General features: G+C 47.9%; 1 protein-coding gene across 12 annotated transcripts in view; it reads right to left on the bottom strand.

The window, feature by feature from the left end:
• NUP98 (nucleoporin 98 and 96 precursor) overlaps positions 1-10,138 on the bottom strand; it is a 70,475-nt gene extending 60,337 nt beyond the window's left edge. For 4 of the 12 annotated variants that reach the window (XM_078766177.1, XM_078766172.1, XM_068132272.2 and 1 more), the window contains exons 1-11: positions 10,049-10,138; positions 9,664-9,758; positions 9,447-9,539; positions 9,267-9,347; positions 7,719-7,889; positions 6,836-6,981; positions 6,510-6,617; positions 6,168-6,366; positions 5,081-5,265; positions 606-767; positions 284-419 (exon numbers count right to left, since the gene is read on the bottom strand). In XM_078766177.1, coding sequence (XP_078622303.1) covers positions 284-419; positions 606-767; positions 5,081-5,265; positions 6,168-6,366; positions 6,510-6,617; positions 6,836-6,981; positions 7,719-7,889; positions 9,267-9,347; positions 9,447-9,525 — 1,267 coding nt within the window. In that variant the 5' untranslated portion in view covers positions 9,526-9,539; positions 9,664-9,758; positions 10,049-10,138. Of the gene's footprint in view, positions 1-283; positions 420-605; positions 768-5,080; positions 5,266-6,167; positions 6,367-6,509; positions 6,618-6,835; positions 6,982-7,718; positions 7,890-9,266; positions 9,348-9,446; positions 9,540-9,663; positions 9,798-9,958 lie in introns of those variants that run through there. The other 8 variants (XM_078766174.1, XM_078766176.1, XM_078766173.1 and 5 more) reach the window with 8 other exon arrangements.
• Positions 10,139-19,049: the final 8,911 nt, after the last annotated feature.

The raw sequence follows: 19,049 nt of genomic DNA on the forward strand, positions 1-19,049 counted from the left end.
TACAAACACTGAATTATTTGTAAAAGAAAAATTATGGAACTTGCAATCTTTAGCAAATAAATAAAACCTAAACGACATTCATATTACCATTAGTTTGGGGTATGGTGTGATCATAAAATGTTATTAATTTACTCTTACTGTAATGTGCTTTGCATTCATTATCAACTGCCATGCAGAAAACAAAGTGCTGAACTAGTACTTTATATTATACAGGGAAATAAAGAAAAATGAGCATCAAGTGGGGCATTCAAATGCTCACATGGGTAAATTTGCAAAACCTCACCGAATGCCGAAGTGGTGCTTGTGCCAAGTGGATTTACCCCCGGTTTAGCACCAAAGAGACCACCTGCAGTTGCACCAAAACCAGTTGTGCTCGTGTTGGGAGCAGCAAACCCAGCTGGCTTGTTCGCAAACAAACCCTGCAGGATCAGTGGGTGAAGGGAAAGGTGATGGTTATGGGGTGGAGGGCTGGTATACACAAATGCTGCAAATGGGGAAATGAAAACCTTCTGATTCTTATACATCACAATCATATGAAAAATCCTTTTGATGCAATACAAATGAGTTTCCGGCGAGCATAAGAGAAAATGCAAACGTGTACGAACTCCAGCAGCGCCAAAGCCAGTGTTCTGCGCAGCTCCAAAAAGACCCTGGCCCGTGCTGGTTCCAAAAGCACCAGGTGTGCCAAAACCTGTTGCTGCGGTAGTAGTAGAAACTGAACTGAAGAGGCCGCCGGGACGAGCTGCTGCTGCGGTTCCAAAAAGGCCCTGACATGAACATGAAATTTAAATAACATCACAAATTATGCCCCGTTTGGACATTGAACCGATGCACGTGAATGGAATGATGCACAATTGAACACTGAATGGATTAAACCCCCCTCTCGGTTTATTTAAATAAATAAAAAGCCCAAAAACAACTCTCCCCCATTTGCTTAAAAAAAAAAAACACAAACAAACCAAAAAAATATTCTTCATATCCAAATGAGATCCGAATCTTCACCAAAATGAAATCAATTTAGTCCTGGTCTCACAACCTGGCAACCAATTTTCTTTGGATCCATCCATAACCTTTTGAGATATCCTGGTCAGACAGACAGGAGTGCAAACAACCTCAGTTCACCTTTGGTGGGGGAGGTAATTATCTATAAGTCAATATGTCCAACAGGATGGTGTAGAGGTAGGCAACCTCACCTTTGAGCCGTTTAATCTGGGTTTGATTACCAATCTGATGAAACCATCTGATTGGTGCTTCACAAACACAGCTACATCACAAAGCATGGTCCCTGGATCGACATTAAACCAGTTGTTCCATATACTAGCATGAGGTTTTTTTTTTTTTTTTTTTTTTTTTTTTTTTTTGTTTGTTTGTTTGTATACAAGATCGAGGCTCGTGAAAGAGCTAACAATAATCACAAAAAAGACAAACCGACACACAAAACACAAAAAAACAAGGGGAGCGGCAGACAAGATGGGGAGAGAGGGGGAAGGACACAAACACAACATTTGAGAGCAGGGACATCGGGAGGACTTGGGGGGAAGTGGGAGAGGAATAAAACATATGAACGCTGCAAGGACTCTGGGGTGAATTACTGGGGGTAGAAAAGATCAAGGTTTTCGATGGGGGAAGATAAGAGATGGTGGTGAACAGCTGTTTTAAAGACCTGGAGGGAGGAGTGGGATTGAATGGAGTGGGGGAGTTTGTTCCAGAGGCGGGAGAAAAGGGGAATGAAAGAGTGAAGGTGAGCAGAGAGCCTAGACTTTGGCAGTTTAACCATAAGAGGGTTGCAGGCAGATCTTGTGCGACCTGAAGGAATATTTGGGGGACAGAGCACAGAGAGAGCTGGGGGAGCAAGGCCAGAGAGGAGTCGGTAGAAGACAGAAAGACCACCAACCTGCCTGCGGTGAGTGAGTGAAAGGCCCTCGGAGTTGACTACATCGCAGGAGATTCCAATGATTCTGAAAGCTTTGGCCTCAACAGCGTGAAGCCGAGCAAGGTGTGAGGCAGGAGCACCAGCCCAGAGGGGGGAACAGTATTCCATTGAGCTGCGGATGAAAGCCTTGTATGTGGTGAGGAGCTCAGGTGTGCCAAGGAAGGACTTCGCACGACGGAGGATGCCCAGTCGGCGACTGGCTTTGGAGGCCAGCTTGGAAATGTGGTTTTCCCAAGAAAGATCATGGCAGATAGTGAGACCCAAAAGCTTGAGCGACAGAACTTCTTGGAGAGGATTGTTGAGAAAGTAGATGGGAGGGTTGTCCAGTCGGTCCTTTCGGAGAGACATTGTAAGAGTGTGAGATTTGTCAGGATTGAAAGACATGTTCCACTTGTTTGACCAGTCTGTGATTTTGTCCAGGTCTGCAGAGAGTGAGGAGGCTGCAGACTGCCGATCTGAGGGATGAGGAATGGAGCGGCAGATAGTGGAGTCATCAGCAAAGAGATAGAGAGGATTTTCCAGAGAGTCGGAGAGGTCATTGATGAAGACCAGAAATAGCACAGGGCCCAGAACACTGCCTTGGGGAACTCCAGCCAGAACAGGAAGGGAAGATGAGAGAAATCCATTCAGGGCCACACGTTGCCTACGACCAGAGAGGAAATCCGCAAGCCATGAGTGGAGATTTCCCTGAATACCATAGGAGGTGAGTTTGGTGAGCAGAGCTGGGTGCCAGACTGTATCGAAGGCACGTGATATGTCAAGTGAGACAGCTCTGATTTCCTGTTTGGCATTGAGGACCTCCATCCATTGTTGAGACAGCAGAAGCAACATGTCCAGAGTAGAATGACCTGGTCTGAATCCAAATTGATGATCAGAGATCAAGCCATTGGAGAAGAGGAAGGATTTGATATCTGAAGCAATGATGGATTCCATGACTTTGCTGATAATTGGGAGCAGGCTGATTGGTCTGTAGTTGCAAGGATCTGTTTTTGCACCTTTTTTGTGTAAAGCGGTAATGTTTGCTGATTTCCAAGATGCTGGCAGATGACCTTGAGCAAAAGAGAGGGTGAAAAGAACAGAGAGAGGGTGAGATAGAGCGGCAGAGCAGGATTTTAGGACCCGAGGGCTGATGCCATCTGGGCCAGTTGCAGAATCAGAGTCGAGGTTTGATAAAAACTTCTCCACCTTGTCAGGAGAGAAGGACACAGAGTCCAGGAGCAGTTGGGTTCGACTGGGAAAGGTGGGAACAGAGAGAGATGGGTTTGGGACACAAGATTTTGAGGCAAACACAGAGTTGAGGCATTCGGCTTTGTCACGTGCGGTGTCAACTGTGTAGCCATTTGAGGTAAGGGAGGGGATGGAGGGGGAACAAACACCAGAAACGGATTTGACCAGACGCCACCAGGATTTGGAGGAAGGAGACAGGTTTGAGAGTTCAAACTTGAGTGTGGAGAGATAGTGCTTCCTGGCACTCCTGAGGGTAGAAACACACTTGTTTCGAGCTTGGTGGAAGGAACTGAGATTGCCTTCAGTTGGATTTGCCTTCCAAGAGGCAAAGGCAAGTTGTTTCAGGGCAACTGCCTCACCACAAGATTCAGTGTACCATGGACGGGAGGAAGGGTAAGACAACTGAAGACGAGATGGGATAAATCTGTGCATGAGAGAGAGCAGTTTGCTTTGGAAGAATTCCCAGGAAGAATTGATGTCAGAGGCATTAGAGATGGGAGACCAGTCCAGTTGATTGATGGCTGCTTGCAGACCGTGCCAGTCGGCCTGAGTGAAATGCCAGACTCGTCGGCGCTGAGGAGGCTCTCTGAGAATGGCCAGTGAGATGTCCACTTTAACAAGCACATGATCAGAAGAACCGATTGGAGCAGAAGAAGAGCAGCAGACATTTGCAGGGAAGTTAGTCATAACCAAGTCCAGAAGAGAAGATACTCCATTGACTGAGATCCGGGTTGGGAAATTGACAGATTGTGTCAGTCCCAATGAGTCGCAGAAGTCCTTTGCTGAGGTGCCATGGCTGGTGAGAGATGAACCCACACCCAGCCAGCTGGCATGATGACAGATGAAGTCACCACATATGAGGAAGAGAGAGTTTGGATGAGTTGATAGAAGTTGGTCCATGTTGTCCGACAGAGAAATGTAAATGGAGTCATCACTGTTTGGAGGACGGTACAGAACACATATGAACAAAAGGTGGGAGCGGAGAGGAAGCCGTAGCCAGAGGTACTCCTGTGGGTGGGGTGGAGAGAGGGCAGTGCAGGGAGAGTGAGGAAGAGAGTTTTTGATAAAGATAGCCACCCCACCACCAGGACGAGGATCAGGTCTATCGTACCGGAGGAGGGAGTAACCAGGAAGAGATATTAAGGAATCAGAGACATCTTGAAGGAGGAAGGTTTCTGTTAAGCAGATCAAGTCTGGATTTTCAGAAGCAACCTGAATGGAGAGATCAATCAGGTTTGAGCGAAGGCCCCGGATGTTTGAGGTCCATACCGTTAGTGAGGAGAGATGGGGAGCATCGGGTGCAGGACAGGGGAGGGGAGGGGTAGGGTCAGATGGATTAAGATCAAACGGTGTCTTTCAACGAGTAAGCAGGTTGTCGCTGGCACCCTCAAAAAAACCCTGCCAAATTACCTTCAATCAATTACCCTGGCCGACCCCACAAGAAGGTGGGAATAATAAAGTTCTCGTTGCAGTTGTGGAATAATTTCAGGATAGAAGTTTATCAACATGATACCAGAAATGGTTTTCCATTTCATCCCATTGTGAATCCCTGATTGGCTATGAGATGTCATGCGCTTTTCACAATTGGGACCCACAAAGGCATGACATTGCAGCCTCAACATGAAACTAGTGGAAAACTAAAGAGGCCTTTGCTTGAAGATTTTTTAATTCTCATACAAACATATCAAGTAAAAATTTTGTCATCATGAAATCTAGAAATTTTGAGTTTTTGACGTTCGAGTCTTGTTTCCCCATAAAATTCCCTTTTCACAATCAATACTGGTTTGCAAAATAATAAGTGCATCACTGAAAAGGGGGAAGAATATACATAAATAAAATTTGCCATTTTAAAAGTCCTGACGAAATAGAACACCAAAACGACAAGTTGCAAACATGCATGCGAAAGCAGTGCGGCCTTACCCCAGTGGCAGCTGGCTGACCAAAGGCCGTATTGGTGGCCGACCCAAATGGCATTGCAGTAGGCTGTGTGGTTGTTGCCACTCCAAAGGGTTTGTTTCCAAAGAGCCCCCCTAACTGCTGCTGTTGTACTTGTCCAAACAGACTACTCCCAGCACTTCCATCAGTGGCCGTAAGGCTTCCAGCACCTACAGTTAAAAAATAAAAACCAAATCGATCAAAATCAACAGCAAAGGTGGCAAAGGAAGTGTTACCAGCATGATGCAAAACATGTTTGAAACTAGAACGGCATACCTCCGCGGAGCACATACCATACCACTCATACCAGGGAGTGCATACCTCTGCAGAGCACATACCATACGACTCATACCAGGGAGTGCATACCTCCGTGAAGCACATACCATACCACTCATACCAGGGAGCGCATACCTCCGCGGAGCACATACCATACCACAGAGCACATACCTCCGCCAGGCTGAACAGTTTATGTTTTGTATTTTGTTGTTGTTGTTGTTTTGTTGTATCCCAATGATAGGCTGGATCTGGATTCGGACCTGAACCAAAATCTAATAGACTTGTTCTTGTCACCTAACAAACTCGTCCACCAAGTTTAGTCATAACTCATCCACAACTTTTTGAAATATGTTATGAATCACTTTTCACCCGATCTCTCAATGGTGAAGAATTACTTAAAAAATTAAATAATTCTTGTATCAGAACCCATATTCAGACCTTCAACAAAATTGAATTACTTCTTCCTCGTCACACACCCAACCTGTAAACCAAGTTTCGTTCGAATCGATCCACAACTTTTTGAGATATCCTGCTATATATTGTTTTTGGCCTTATCTCCCAATGGTGAAGAATCATTTCAAAAATTCTACTGGCCGAATCCGAATCCGGATCTTCACCAAAATCTAATCACTTCGTCCTCGTCACATACACTACCTCTCCACCAATTTCGTCTGAATCCATCCACAACCTTTTGAGATATATTGTTCACAGACAGACAGGCAGGGGTGAAAACATAACCTCCATCCACCTTCGGTGGCAGAGGTAAAGATATAGCTGAGGTACAAGTGTGACCCACCAGTACCAAAAGGCATCTTGTTGGGGCCAAAAGAAAAGGCAGAAGACGCAGCAGGGACAGCTGCTGCAGCACCGAAGAGGCCACCCCCAGTGCTTGTGGCCGCCGCACCTGCACTGCCAAAGAGGCCACCTGTCGCTGCAACTAGACCACCCTGCTGAGGTCCCTTCCGATTTTCTGAGTAATCTTCCCAACGAAGTTCCTGGGATGGAATATAGGGAGACAATGACAATATCAGAGCCAATTTACAAGAGTTTCAGCGACAATAAATCTAGTTTGTGATGCGACGTAGCACAATGCTGAGGTACAGAGTGAACACAGACAATGCAACCAGGTATACAGTACCTCGAGAGACTTTGACTCATATTCCTTCATGGCGCTGATGCACTGGTGCTTTGTGTTGATAGTTGTGGTGCATCCTGCTTTCAACATTGTATCTGTCCCATTCAGTGGCTGTGCAAAGGGGAACCAGGTACACACTGATGCACGACCGGTAGGGATAAGCGTAGCTCAAGGAACGCATCACCAATTGTTGCAGGGAACATCCAAATCAATTCTACCCTTCCCCCCATCCCAAAGTTTTGCCCGACGTCTAAAGAACAATAAAACTTAGCAGCAGCACTTATCATTAAAATAACAAGCCAAATGTCAGGCTATAATACAAATCTCACATTGAATTTTATGGTGGTGCCTTTTGTCGCAGCAGCACCAAAAGCTCCGAAGGTTCCGCTTGTGGTTGCACTGCCACCAAATGGCGCAACGGTTGCTGTGGAACTGCCAAAAAGGCTGCCTGGCGTACCAGCAGATGTGTTAAATCCTACAAGTGGCAGACATGCACAATATCAACAGAAGGATTCCCTGACTATCGACCGGAGACCCATCAGGCTAAAAATGCTCTTTGGGGTCAACACGAGTTAAAGTCAATTCCTATAGAAAGATTACATTCAACTTGCAGGTTGCAGACAAAAACCCAATGCATGTAAACGTGAGATAAATAAAATTGGAACAATAATAAAGGTAACCAACTTTCACATTCTCTTCAATCTCATTTTTCCCTCCAGGTATTCAAGACGGCTGTTCACCACAATCTCAGATCATCCCCATGCAAAACCATGATACTTTCACCACCCATTAAACCAGCCCCAAATACTGCTTCTGTATCAATCTTGTCGACCCCTTGCGTTCCTGATACTCATCGTTACCCGCATCCCCGGTTTGTCCGTCTCCCTTTAGTTTCTCCCTCGGCACTGCCATTTGCATTCCCCCCTCATCTTTCTGCTGTTCCTTGTGTTCTGTTGCATCCTGATCCTTCCTGTCTTCTTGCTCTTCCATGAGCTTTGACTCTATTATACAACAAAAGTTTGCCAAAATACAATAAATCTTAACCTCATGAAAAGGTATACTGTGCAGTAAATTCAGCAGCAAATTTTATGGTCATATTAATGTCTAATCAAAGTCACAAGCCCATACACACAATTCCATATTAGTACGGCTCACATATCCATTACGTTACTAATTCAAGCCTTGCGCAAATCAAGGGATGAGATTTCTTACCAAACACAGCCGGTTTCGTTTGTCCGAAGGCATTTGTGGGGTTGCTCTGGGGGCTCGAGAAGAGACCGCCACCACTAAATAGGTTGGTGGTATTAGTAGCTCCAAAGCCCGTGTTTGTCGTTGCACTCCCCAGAGTTTGACCGAAAGTGTTGGAACTACCAAAAAGGCCACCTATTAAAAGTTGCACAAAATAAGGTCAGCGTCGACAATGTGCGGAACAATGACACCAAGTATTTATAAATATATAAAGACAGCTCAAAAGAGGTCCCCAAGCTGACATGCTTTACATTTACAATTAGAACGGCACTCGGTAGAGTGCATACCTCCGACAGGCTGTGCAGTTTATGTTTTGTATCCAATGATAGGCCGGATCTGGATTCGGACCTGAACCAAAATCTAAACGACTTGATGTTGTCACCCAACCAACTCATCCACCAAGTTTAGTCATAACTCGTCCATAACTTTTTAAAATATCATGTTATATATCGCTTTTCCCCCGATCTCTCAATGGTGAAGAATCACTGAAAAAATTAAATAAACCTCGTATGAATGATCGTTTTTTTTTAAAGGCCATTTTCCCCGCTCGAGTGGGGGTTAGCCTTGCGGGCCCTATGACAATCATGGTTCCCTGTTCGAGGCAATGTTTTTATGGCCGGATGCCCTTCTGACGCCAACCATTGGTCACACTCTTACGATGCGCAGGGATACGGTGCACCTATTCTAAATCGGGGTACACACCAGGATCATTCATCCCAGCAAGCTGGTACTCAATTTGCCGACCTCGGAAGGATGACAGGCTGAGTCAACCCCCCCTGGCGTTAATTCAGCGATCGACCAGGATTCGAACCCAGGATCCTAGGATCCCAAGCCGGCACCCTAACCGCTAAGCCAAAATCAATCCATATTCAGATCTTCACCAAAATTGAATCAATTATTCATCACACACCCAACCGGTCCACCAAGTGTCGTCCAAATCAGTCCACAACTTTTTGAGATATCTTGATAATATATATATATATATATATATATATATAATATGTATATGTAATATATATATGTAATATATATATGTAATATATATATGTAATATATATATATAATATATATATATATATATATATATATATACATGTTATATATATATAATATATATATGTAATATATATATATATATATATATATATATATATATATATATATATATATATATATATATATATACGAAGTTTTATATATACATCTCGTTTTTGGCCCGATCTCCCAATGGTGAAGAATCACTTGTAAAATTCTAGTAGCCGGATCTGGATCTTCACCAAAATATAATCATTTCGTCCTTGTCACATACATACAGTATACACCGCCTCTCTGCCAAATTTCGTTTGAATCCGCCCATAACCTTTTGAGATATTTTGTTTACAGAGACAGACAGAAAAACAAGGGTGAAAACACAACGTCCATCCACCTTCAGTGGCAGAGGTAAACAGCACATTCAACAAGAGTTTAGCAATTTGTATTTCATATTGTGACGAGATGCAAATAGACATTTACCAGTGATACCTGGTTTATTCTGATTGGTGTTTGCAAACATTCCTCCACTTGACCCGAAGGTTCCAAACCCAGACGTGGTAGCTTAAAAACAAACAAAAAACAACCAAGTGTGAAAAACTTTGAACGAGAGGTAAACACCTACAGTCTGCTTCTGGAACACCAATCACTCAAGGAACTTACTTTGGCCAAAGGTCGACGGATTGGTGCCGAAAGCAGAACCACCGAAGCCAGTTGCGAAAGGCTTGTTTTGGCCGAACATGATGGATCCAAACGCTGGAGGCAAGTACAAGTAAAATCAAACCGTGAATCACAACTATGAAAAGTTAACACATAGCAGGTGAACACATTTAACATTAATGAAAACATCAGCACAAGGAACAAGACCTTCAATACCCACATGGTAGTGAAAGGACGCGATGGTAGACGCAGCTCGAACCAAGTAACGAAGTCGTACAGTAAGACGGTTGGGGCGGAGGTAACAAAATAAGTCTCCTCCAGCACACAGAAGGAAAAAAGAAATGGCGCCGGGAATCAAATTCTTAATACATTTTGACAGGGAAGTCGATAGCAAAAGCAAAGCAGACGAAATAAAGCAGCAGTTTGTTACGCTAAGTCTAGGGATAGGCCTAAGCCGACAAGGCCTCAGGGCGCCATCATGGTTGAGAAGGGAAAAGCCGAATAAGAAAACGCACCTAAAATGCTCACGATTAGTTAAGAACACCGCATGAAGGTAATCCGATTAATGATCATGTAGAAAAATCGAACTTTTTAGCTGCTTTTACCGTCAGCGCAGCGCGGCAATACGCCGCCTCGCCGTCGTCACGTCAACTTAAACCAAGCAAACCGCACGCGTCAATGGAAACGCGCCTTATTGGTCGCTCGACGCGGGATTCGGCCAATCGGGTCGAGCGATGCTGCGCGACTCTGCGTGTGAATTAGAGAGAAGCGGGAACTGGGTGAGGAAGCACAGGGAAAAGCACTGTATGTTCGCCCAGCTGTTCCCAGCGACGGATTAGGTTTCCTGGCGTCGTGCGGGGTTTTCACTTTTTCAGTATTATTTCATGTAATTCTGTTTTCCGTCTTTCATTTACAAGCGACCAGTGTCTTTTAAAGGACAAATATTGGGATTGGTTATCACTTTCTGAACCGATGTACAAGTGTGGTATCGGGATTCCCTTGGGTGGAGCCATAAGCCATCTCGAACAGTTTGCGGACTTGCCATTGGAACAACGTCTCCACCTTCGTGGTTTGCCAATCGAACTCCTGATTTAAGGCCAATAGCTCTGAGGTCAAGGCAGTGTGTGTGTGTGTGTGTGTGTGTGTGTGTGTGTGTGTGTGTGTGTGTGTGTGTGTGTGTGTGTGTGTGTGTGTGTGTGTGTGTGTATATATATATATATGTGTGTGTATTAAAAGCGTGTTTGTGTAAGGTGTGTGTAAAGAAAGAGGGGTGTGAGTGTGTGTAAAGAGAGCGTGTGAGTGTGTGTAAAGTGTGTGTCTGTGTGTATTAAAAGCGTGTTTGTGTAAGGTGTGTGTTTGTAAGGTGTGTGTATGTAAGGTGTGTGTATGTAAGGTGTGTGTAAAGAGAGAGAGGTGTGAGTGTGTGTAAAGAGAGAGGGGTGTGAGTGTGTGTATTAAAAGCGTGTTTGTGTAAGGTGTGTGTTTGTAAGGTGTGTGTAAAGAGAGAGGGTGTGAGTGTGTGTAAAGAGAGCGCGTGCGCGTGTGTGTATTAAAAGCGTGTTTAAAGAGAAAGGGTCTGAGTGTGTGTAAAGAGAGAGAGAGTGTGTGTGTGTATTAAAAGCGTGTTTGTGTAAGGTGTGTGTAAAGAGAGAGGGTGTGTGTGTGTGTGTGTATTAAAAGCGTGTTTGTGTAAGGCGTGTGTTTGTGAGGTGTGTGTAAAGAGAGAGGGTGTGTGTGTGTGTGTGTATTAAAAGCGTGTTTGTGTAAGGCGTGTGTTTGTGAGGTGTGTGTAAAGAGAGAGGGTGTGAGTGTGTACAGAGAGAGTGTATGTGTGTGTGTGTGTACTAAAAGCGTGTTTGTGTAAGGTGTGTAAGGTGTGTAAGGTGTGTGTGTGTGTGTGTGTGTGTGTGTGTGTGTGTGTGTGTGTGTGTGTGTGTAAAGAGTGTATTGTAGCGGTTACCTTATTGGGACATAATCAACGGGCACGGGCTTTTGATTGTGTTGGCGTGATGTGCGCCCGGTTGTTGAGCGTTACCTTATTTGGACATAATCCACGGGCACGGGCTTTTGATTGTGTGGGCGTGACGTGCGCACGGTTGTTGGAGTCACGCCCTCCGTAGAGGGTTTTGGCTTTATAAAAGCTGTACGAGTTCTGTTCGAGAGGACAGTGCTGAGGATTTCTGTTCGAATAAAGGAGCTTTGAACACCTACGAAATGGCCTCGTCGGCTCGTCATCCGCAACTCCTAAACTGGTGACCCCGGCTGCTCCCGAACGGATTCGGGGGCTGCAAACGAACACGGCAAGCGCGCCCTGGCCAGGGAAGACACCTAAACTGGTGGCCCCGGCTGCTCCCGAACGTATTCAGGGGCTTCAAACGAATGTGGCAAACACAGTTTTGATCGAACTGCCGGAGTTTTGGGAATGATGGGCGGCCATTTGGTTCGCGCGCACCGCGCTCGGCTCCTCCTCTGCGACCAGAGGGGTGAGCCTTCTCCAGGATCCTCCGAAGGGATGCGGGTGGCAGTGCTGCTCGTAACTTTGCGTACACTGCGCGCGGCACCTCCTCTGCGACCAGAGAGGTGCGCTTTCTCCGGGATCCTCCGAAGGGACACAATGGTATTGCTGCTCGTAACTTCGCGCACACAGGCCGAGTACTGCTGCTCGTAGCCTTTGCGCGCACCACGGCCAAGCACCTCTGCGACCAGAGCGGTGAGCCTTCTCCAACGAGCACTGCTCATCACCTTCACGCAACTACATACTACAACTACAACTCGCAAAAATTATACAACTACAGCTACAGCTCACGTGTAGAAAGCTGCAACTCGCGCAACTACTACTCCTACTCTGCAACCTCGGGAGGCCCTCGAGGAACCTCAGCAGCCTCCCCCGAGGCCTTGACCAGCCCCCTCGGTTGGCTCAACCCCACGGCGGCGTTTTTTTGCGCGCACCGAGGCCGAGCGCGCCCGCGAACTACATGCATGCCCGTGCGAGTGCATTCTGGGGGGGGGGGGGGGGTGCATGTAGCGGTTACCTTATGGGGACATAATCCATGGGCACGGGCTTTTGATTGTGTTGGCGTGACGTGCGCGTGGTTGTTGAAGCCACACGTTACCTTATTTGGACATAATCCATGGGCACGGGCTTTTGATTGTGTGGGCGTGGCGTGCGCGCGGTTGTTGGAGCCACGCCCTCCGAAGAGGGTTTTGGCTTTATAAAAGCTGTACGAGTTCCGTTCGAGCTTCGAGAGCGAGCAGCGAGAGGACAGTGCTGAGGATTTCTGTTCGAATAAAAGAGCTTTGAACACCTACGAAATGGCCTCGTCTTCTCGTCATCCGCAACTCCTAAAGTATATATTTAAAGTGTGTATTGTGTAAATTGTGTGTGATCACGAGAACAAAGTTATGAACAAAATCCGCAAATGGTGAGGCAAATCCTGAGAATATCTACGATAATCCACGAAGGTCAATGAAAGTCCCGGAAATGGCGAGACAAAACTTGCGAATGTTGGCGATAATCTGCGAATGTTGATGAAAATCCGTGAATGCATGCCGGCCATTCTTTCAATGGGAAAAGGAGGCCAGCGACTTGCACGAAAAGATACTGTGGAGTGTTTTCATTCTGTACAGTAACTCACGGGGATGACGTGTTTTGCAGCTGGTGGAACATCCAAGTGAAGCTGTTCAGTGTGAATTGTGGGATATCATGTGAAGCTGTTCATTTTGTGAATGACGGAATATCATGTGAAGCTGCTCATGGTATGAATGATGGAATATCATGTGAAGCTGTTCATAGTGTGAATGACGGAATATCATGTGAAGCTGTTCATAGTATGAATGACGGAATATCATGTGAAGCTGTTCAGTGTGAATGATGGAATATCATGTGAAGCTGTCCAGTGTCAATGATAGAATATCATGTGAAGCTGTTCATAGTGTGAATGACGGAATATCATGTGAAGCTGTTCATAGTATGAATGACGGAATATCATGTGAAGCTGTTCATAGTATGAATGACGGAATATCATGTGAAGCTGTTCATAGTATGAATGACGGAATATCATGTGAAGCTGTTCAGTGTGAATGATGGAATATCATGTGAAGCTGTTCAGTGTGAATGACGGAATGTCATGTGAAGCTGTTCACAGTGTGAATGACGGAATATCATGTGAAGCTGTTCAGTGTGAATGACGGAATGTCATGTGAAGCTGTTCACAGTGTGAATGACGGAATATCATGTGAAGCTGTTCAGTGTGAATGATGGAATATCATGTGAATGATGGGATATCATGTGAAGCTGTTCAGTGTGTACGACGGAATATCATGTGAAGCTGTTCAGTGTGAATGACGGAATATCATGTGAAGCTGTTCAGTGTGAATGACGGAATATCATGTGAAGCTGTTCAGTGTGAATGACGGAATATCATGTGAAGCTGTTCAGTGTGAATGACGGAATATCATGTGAAGCTGTTCAGTGTGAATGACGGAATATCATGTGAAGCTGTTCAGTGTGAATGACGGAATATCATGTGAAGCTGTTCATAGTGTGAATGACGGAATATCATGTGAAGCTGTTCATAGTGTGAATGACGGAATATCATGTGAAGCTGTTCAGTGTGAATGACGGAATATTATGTGAAGCTGTTCACAGTGTGATTGACGGAATGTCATGTGAAGCTGTTCACAGTGTGAATGACGGAATATCATGTGAAGCTGTTCAGTGTGAATGACGGAATATCATGTGAAGCTGTTCAGTGTGAATGATGGAATATCATGTGAAGCTGTCCAGTGTGAATGACGGAATATCATGTGAAGCTGTCCAGTGTGAATGACGGAATATCATGTGAAGCTGTTCACAGTGTGAATGACGGAATATCATGTGAAGCTGTTCAGTGTGAATGACGGAATGTCACGTGAAGCTGTTCTCAGTGTGAATGACGGAATATCATGTGAAGCTGTTCACAGTGTGAATGACGGAATATCATGTGAAGCTGTTCACAGTGTGAATGACGGAATATCATGTGAAGCTGTTCATAGTATTGTTGCGGATATGGGACTTGGCCTCCATATCCGCTTGTAAATATTCCCCTATTTCCCCAATACTCCCCAACTATCCCCAATCCCCCATTCCCTAGTCCCATTGCCTGTAAATAACACTCTGTAGAACCGACCTTCCCCTTTTTTCCCCCATTAAATGTCGTGCCCAGGTCCACCGCATCTCACGTAGACAACTTTCGGACATCTTGCTAGTTATTCTTAGTCTGTCAGTTAAGGACTCGTTTCCATTAATTCTGACTCTTCGTTGCACCAGAATGTGATCGTATGGCACCAGTAGTGAGTTTAGGACCTCCCCATACCTCCTCCCATCTTCCCCATGAAACAACAACCACAACAACTACAACAACAACTACAACAACAACTACAACAACAACTACAACAACAGAGGGGCGCGGCGCGGCGCGGGGAGTGTGCGTCCTCACTCCGGCTCGGTTAGCCGCCATTGCCCATGCGCTCCACGGGGTTACCACGAAGGGGCTGGCTGTCAGCTCCTCGTCAGGGGCGGAGCCCGGTAACCCCCCCGCACCCAATAAGAAGGGCGGACCGATTCCATCTGGGGCGGAGCTAACGAGCCGAGGGCGTGTCACTCCCCGCCGGAGATACGCAGCGACTTACCGGATGTGAAGTCAGATGCGCCTGAACTACGGAGAGCAAAGGACGCCACCCCCAGCGCGACGATACCTCCCCGCATCTTTGGACCGGACCGGGTCGATTCTGTCCTTGAGCCAAGAGTGCACCTTGAGCCATCGACTGCCCGCTTTCCTTGCCATCAATCCCCGTGTGAGTCAGTTTTGTCCTGTTTATCTGTGGTCTGTCGGGAATAAGATAAGTGTGTCTAAGTGCCTATCTTTCTATGCTGTCCCTCTCATTCCTGTAATCTAACCTTCCGCCATATTATAACCTCCTCCGGAGGTCTTGAGAACCGTATCCCTGGTGTCGTGTCATTTTAATCCCAGCCGTTGTGTCCTTTTCCTTCATTGATCTAGCGTAGCGCGGCTCGGCCAAGGTTCGAGTATAATCGGGTAACTTGTGCGGACACGGCGGCCATTCCGCTCGGCCCACCATAACATCAAAGTCGTGTCTGTAACAATTGGTGTCAGGAGTGTCGGATTCGGACCTGGGACTAAATTTATTAGGCCCAAATTTTGGAACACCAATTGTACCACTAGGGTAACAATTGGTGTTGGGAGGTAGAATTCGATCCGGAGCGCGTTTCCCGCGCTCGAAATTATAACGGCGAAATTTGATTGTGTTTTACAAAATATAAAAACCCGAATTTTGAAAGTCGCGCTATGGCAGACCAAGTCGGCTGGGGTCCGGTAGAGGAGAGTGAGGCAGGGTCGGTCCAGGACCAAAATGAGGGACATAAGGAGAGCGAAGCAGTGAGGGTAGCAGACGCACAAAATAGCGTCGTTGCGCCCGACGTTGCGGGAGCGCAAAATGGCGCCTCGCAGATGGCCACGGCATCCACGCCCGCGACCGTGGTTACGCCACCGGGGTATTTGAATCTTTTTTTTATGCAAATGACAGCCCTTATGGAAAAGAATAGTGAGCAATTGGGAGACCAAATTAGAGGTTTGAAAAGCAGTATGGGACAAATGGGGAATCGGATGGATGCTCAGAGTGAGCAAATGAGGGCTGATAGTGAGCGATTAGAGGGCCAAATGGGGGTAATGAGGGATGAAGCGAGGGGTACCGGTGAGGGATTAGACAAGAAATTAGAGGGGTTAGACAAGGGGATAGAAGGGGTGAAACATGGGTTAGGGAGTAGAATAGAGGGATTAGACAATAGATTAGGGGAAATACAGGAGGGGTTAATGGGGGTAGAAAACAGAATGGCCGTTCAGGAGAATCAAATGGAAGGGATGAAAAAGGGGTTAGAGGGGTTAGAAAACAGTATGGAAGGCAAATTGAGGGACATGAGGGACCAAGCGGAAAGGGAAGTTAAACAAATGGGGCAGCAGATAGAGGGGGTCAGAATGGGAGTAGAAACCAAACTGGATGCTCACAGGGAGGAAATGGAGCAGATGAGGGTGGCATCTGGGCAGGAGATGCAAGTGATGGGAGAGGAGATCAGAAGAGGAGTGAGTGAGGAGGTCGGAGGAGTGCGCGAGGAGGTGAGGCACTGTAAGGAGCACATGGAGAAGGAGGTGAGAAAGGGGACTGTAAAACTGCAAGGGGGTATAGAGGAGTTGACGCTGGGAGTAGAACAACTGACAGTGGGACAAAAGGAGTTGGGGAACCAGGTAAAGAAGAACACAGCGGTAATAGAGGGTTTAAAATCGACACAGAAGGAGATGAAAAAGGACGTAGGGGTAATTAAAAAAGAGTGTCAGACGGTACATGAGGACCTGACGAGGAAAATGGACAAGGTGGTAGAGGTGATGGAGGTTAAAGAGCGGGAGGTGCGGGAGCACATAGAAAAAAATAAAGTGGAGTTAGAGGAAGAACTTAAAGGGGCGCACGAAGAGATGAAGGAGGTGAAGCAGAAATTAGAAGAAGTGGAAGAAGGGGTGAGCGAAATTAAGAAGCGACGGAGAGAGGATAAGAAAGAGATAAAGGAGGAAGTAAAAGAATTGGTCCAAAGTCTGTGTTCGGATCGTGATGATGTGCTCATTAACCGGATGAGGGATTCGCAGGTGATGGAGGAGAAGCGAAGAGAAAGAAGACCCGGTGTAAGTGGTGACCAATATGGTCGTGCGTATGATGCGCCAGGGGATTTAATAAGCTTGGGGGTCGAGATAGACCCGGATGTTCGTGAGAGGCCACGAGTGAGGTGTATGGCTGGTCCGGAGGGTATGGAACGAGAGGTGCGAGGTGTGGGTGAGCAAGGTTGTGGTGGTATGGAATGGGTAGCGGGTTGCGGAGGTGTGACCCATGCATCGACACCAACAGGGGTAGTTGTTGGAGGGACCGGGGAGGCACGAGAGCCCCTTGGGGGTAATGTACTGTGGGGGCCCGGCCGGTTCGGCCCCGCGCTGACCCCGCAAGGGGCGACGCACGGGGTCCGGCAGGCGGGCAACGACTCGCATACGAGGTGGTCCCACAAGGTCCCACTCGCGCCGTATGACGGCAAGAGTGATCTACGCGCGTACCTGGCGCAGTTCGACTGTGTGTGTAAGGGCAACGGTTGTGGTGAGGACGAAGGTGGAGTACACCTGGTGGCCGCATTGCGCGGCGCGGCGGCGGAGGTGCTGACTGCATTACCAGCGGGTGCTCTCACCCTGCCAGCCCTCCGCGACGCCCTAATTAATCGATTCGGCATTGAACAGCAGAGTGAGCTTGTTAAAGCTCAGCTCGCGCTGCGAAAACGCAAGCCCCAGGAAGCCATCGGGGAACTTGCCCACGACATTCGCCGCGCAGTGGGGATCGCACATGCTAGCATGGCAGCGGATTCCCGGGAAAGCCTGGCGCTGGACCATTTTATCCAGGCCCTCCCGGACATTGAGCTCCGGCAACAGCTCGCCATGTGGCGCCCGCAGACTCTGAGCCAGGCGGCTGACGCTGCGGCCCGTTGGGAAGCAGCGAGGCCCCTGGCCCGGGGGGGCGAGCGTCTCGCAATGGCGGTCCGCCAGGTGGGACCCCCGATGGAGGGCGGACCCCTTAGGGGGCCCGCCCCCGACGTGGGTCCTGACCTGGCGGGCATGGTCCGGAGGCTGGTGGACCAGCGCCTGGCGGGACCTGGACCATGGCAGGCGGCCCCGGAGGTGGCCCGCGGTGGACCACGAGCGGGTAATCCAATTCGGACCTACAGGGGGGGAAATTTGGAATTCCGGAGACAAGCACCTTACCAGGTGAGGTGCTATACTTGCAACCGTCTGGGTCACCTGGCGCGGCACTGTCGAGCCACGCGCCGGGATGATCCCCGGCGGTTGAGGTCCTCAACTCCGCCCAGGGGGGAGCGGGTTAGCCGACCCCAGACACCCCCCCGCCAGACCCCGGGAAACTAGAAGGTGTCGGGCACGTAGGGCGGTGCTCGGCAGCAGAGGATGGAGGAGAGCCCTCATTGACGCGACAGGTCATTTATTGTGGCCAAATTGGAACCGGTAGCCTGACAATTAGATGCAAAATTGCCGGCGTGGGGGTAGACGCCGTAGTGGACACAGGAGCTAGCGCCACGATCATCAGCCCTGTGGTCCTTGATTCGAGCGCAGGTGGCTGGGATAAGATCCAGCGCCTGCAAAATTATAGTTTGCAGCTTGCTACCGGGGTAACGGCCCCGATCATAGGGCGTGGTTCTGTGACCCTCAAGTTAGGGTCGGTAAGGAGGGAGATAGATGTTTGGGTGGCGGAGGTGTGCGACCCATGTTTAATAGGGTTGGACCTGTTGACTGCCAGCGGCTGTAAAATCGACTTGTGCCGGGGGATCCTGCAGGTGGGAGTAGAAGAGCTGCCGTTAGGGGGAGTGAGCACGGCCGAGAGAGCGGAGCTGGAGGCTTCCGAGGCCGTGACCATCCCCCCAAGGGCCGAGGCGATAGTGCCGGCCCGGTGGGCAGCTCGCCCAACGTGGCAGGAGTCCTGCGGCCTGGTCGAACCGGTGGCAGCGCAGTC

This window comes from Myxine glutinosa, chromosome 12, assembly GCF_964187855.1.
Source record: "Myxine glutinosa chromosome 12, kmMyxGlut1.1, whole genome shotgun sequence".
Classification (NCBI taxonomy): Eukaryota; Metazoa; Chordata; class Myxini; order Myxiniformes; family Myxinidae; genus Myxine; species Myxine glutinosa.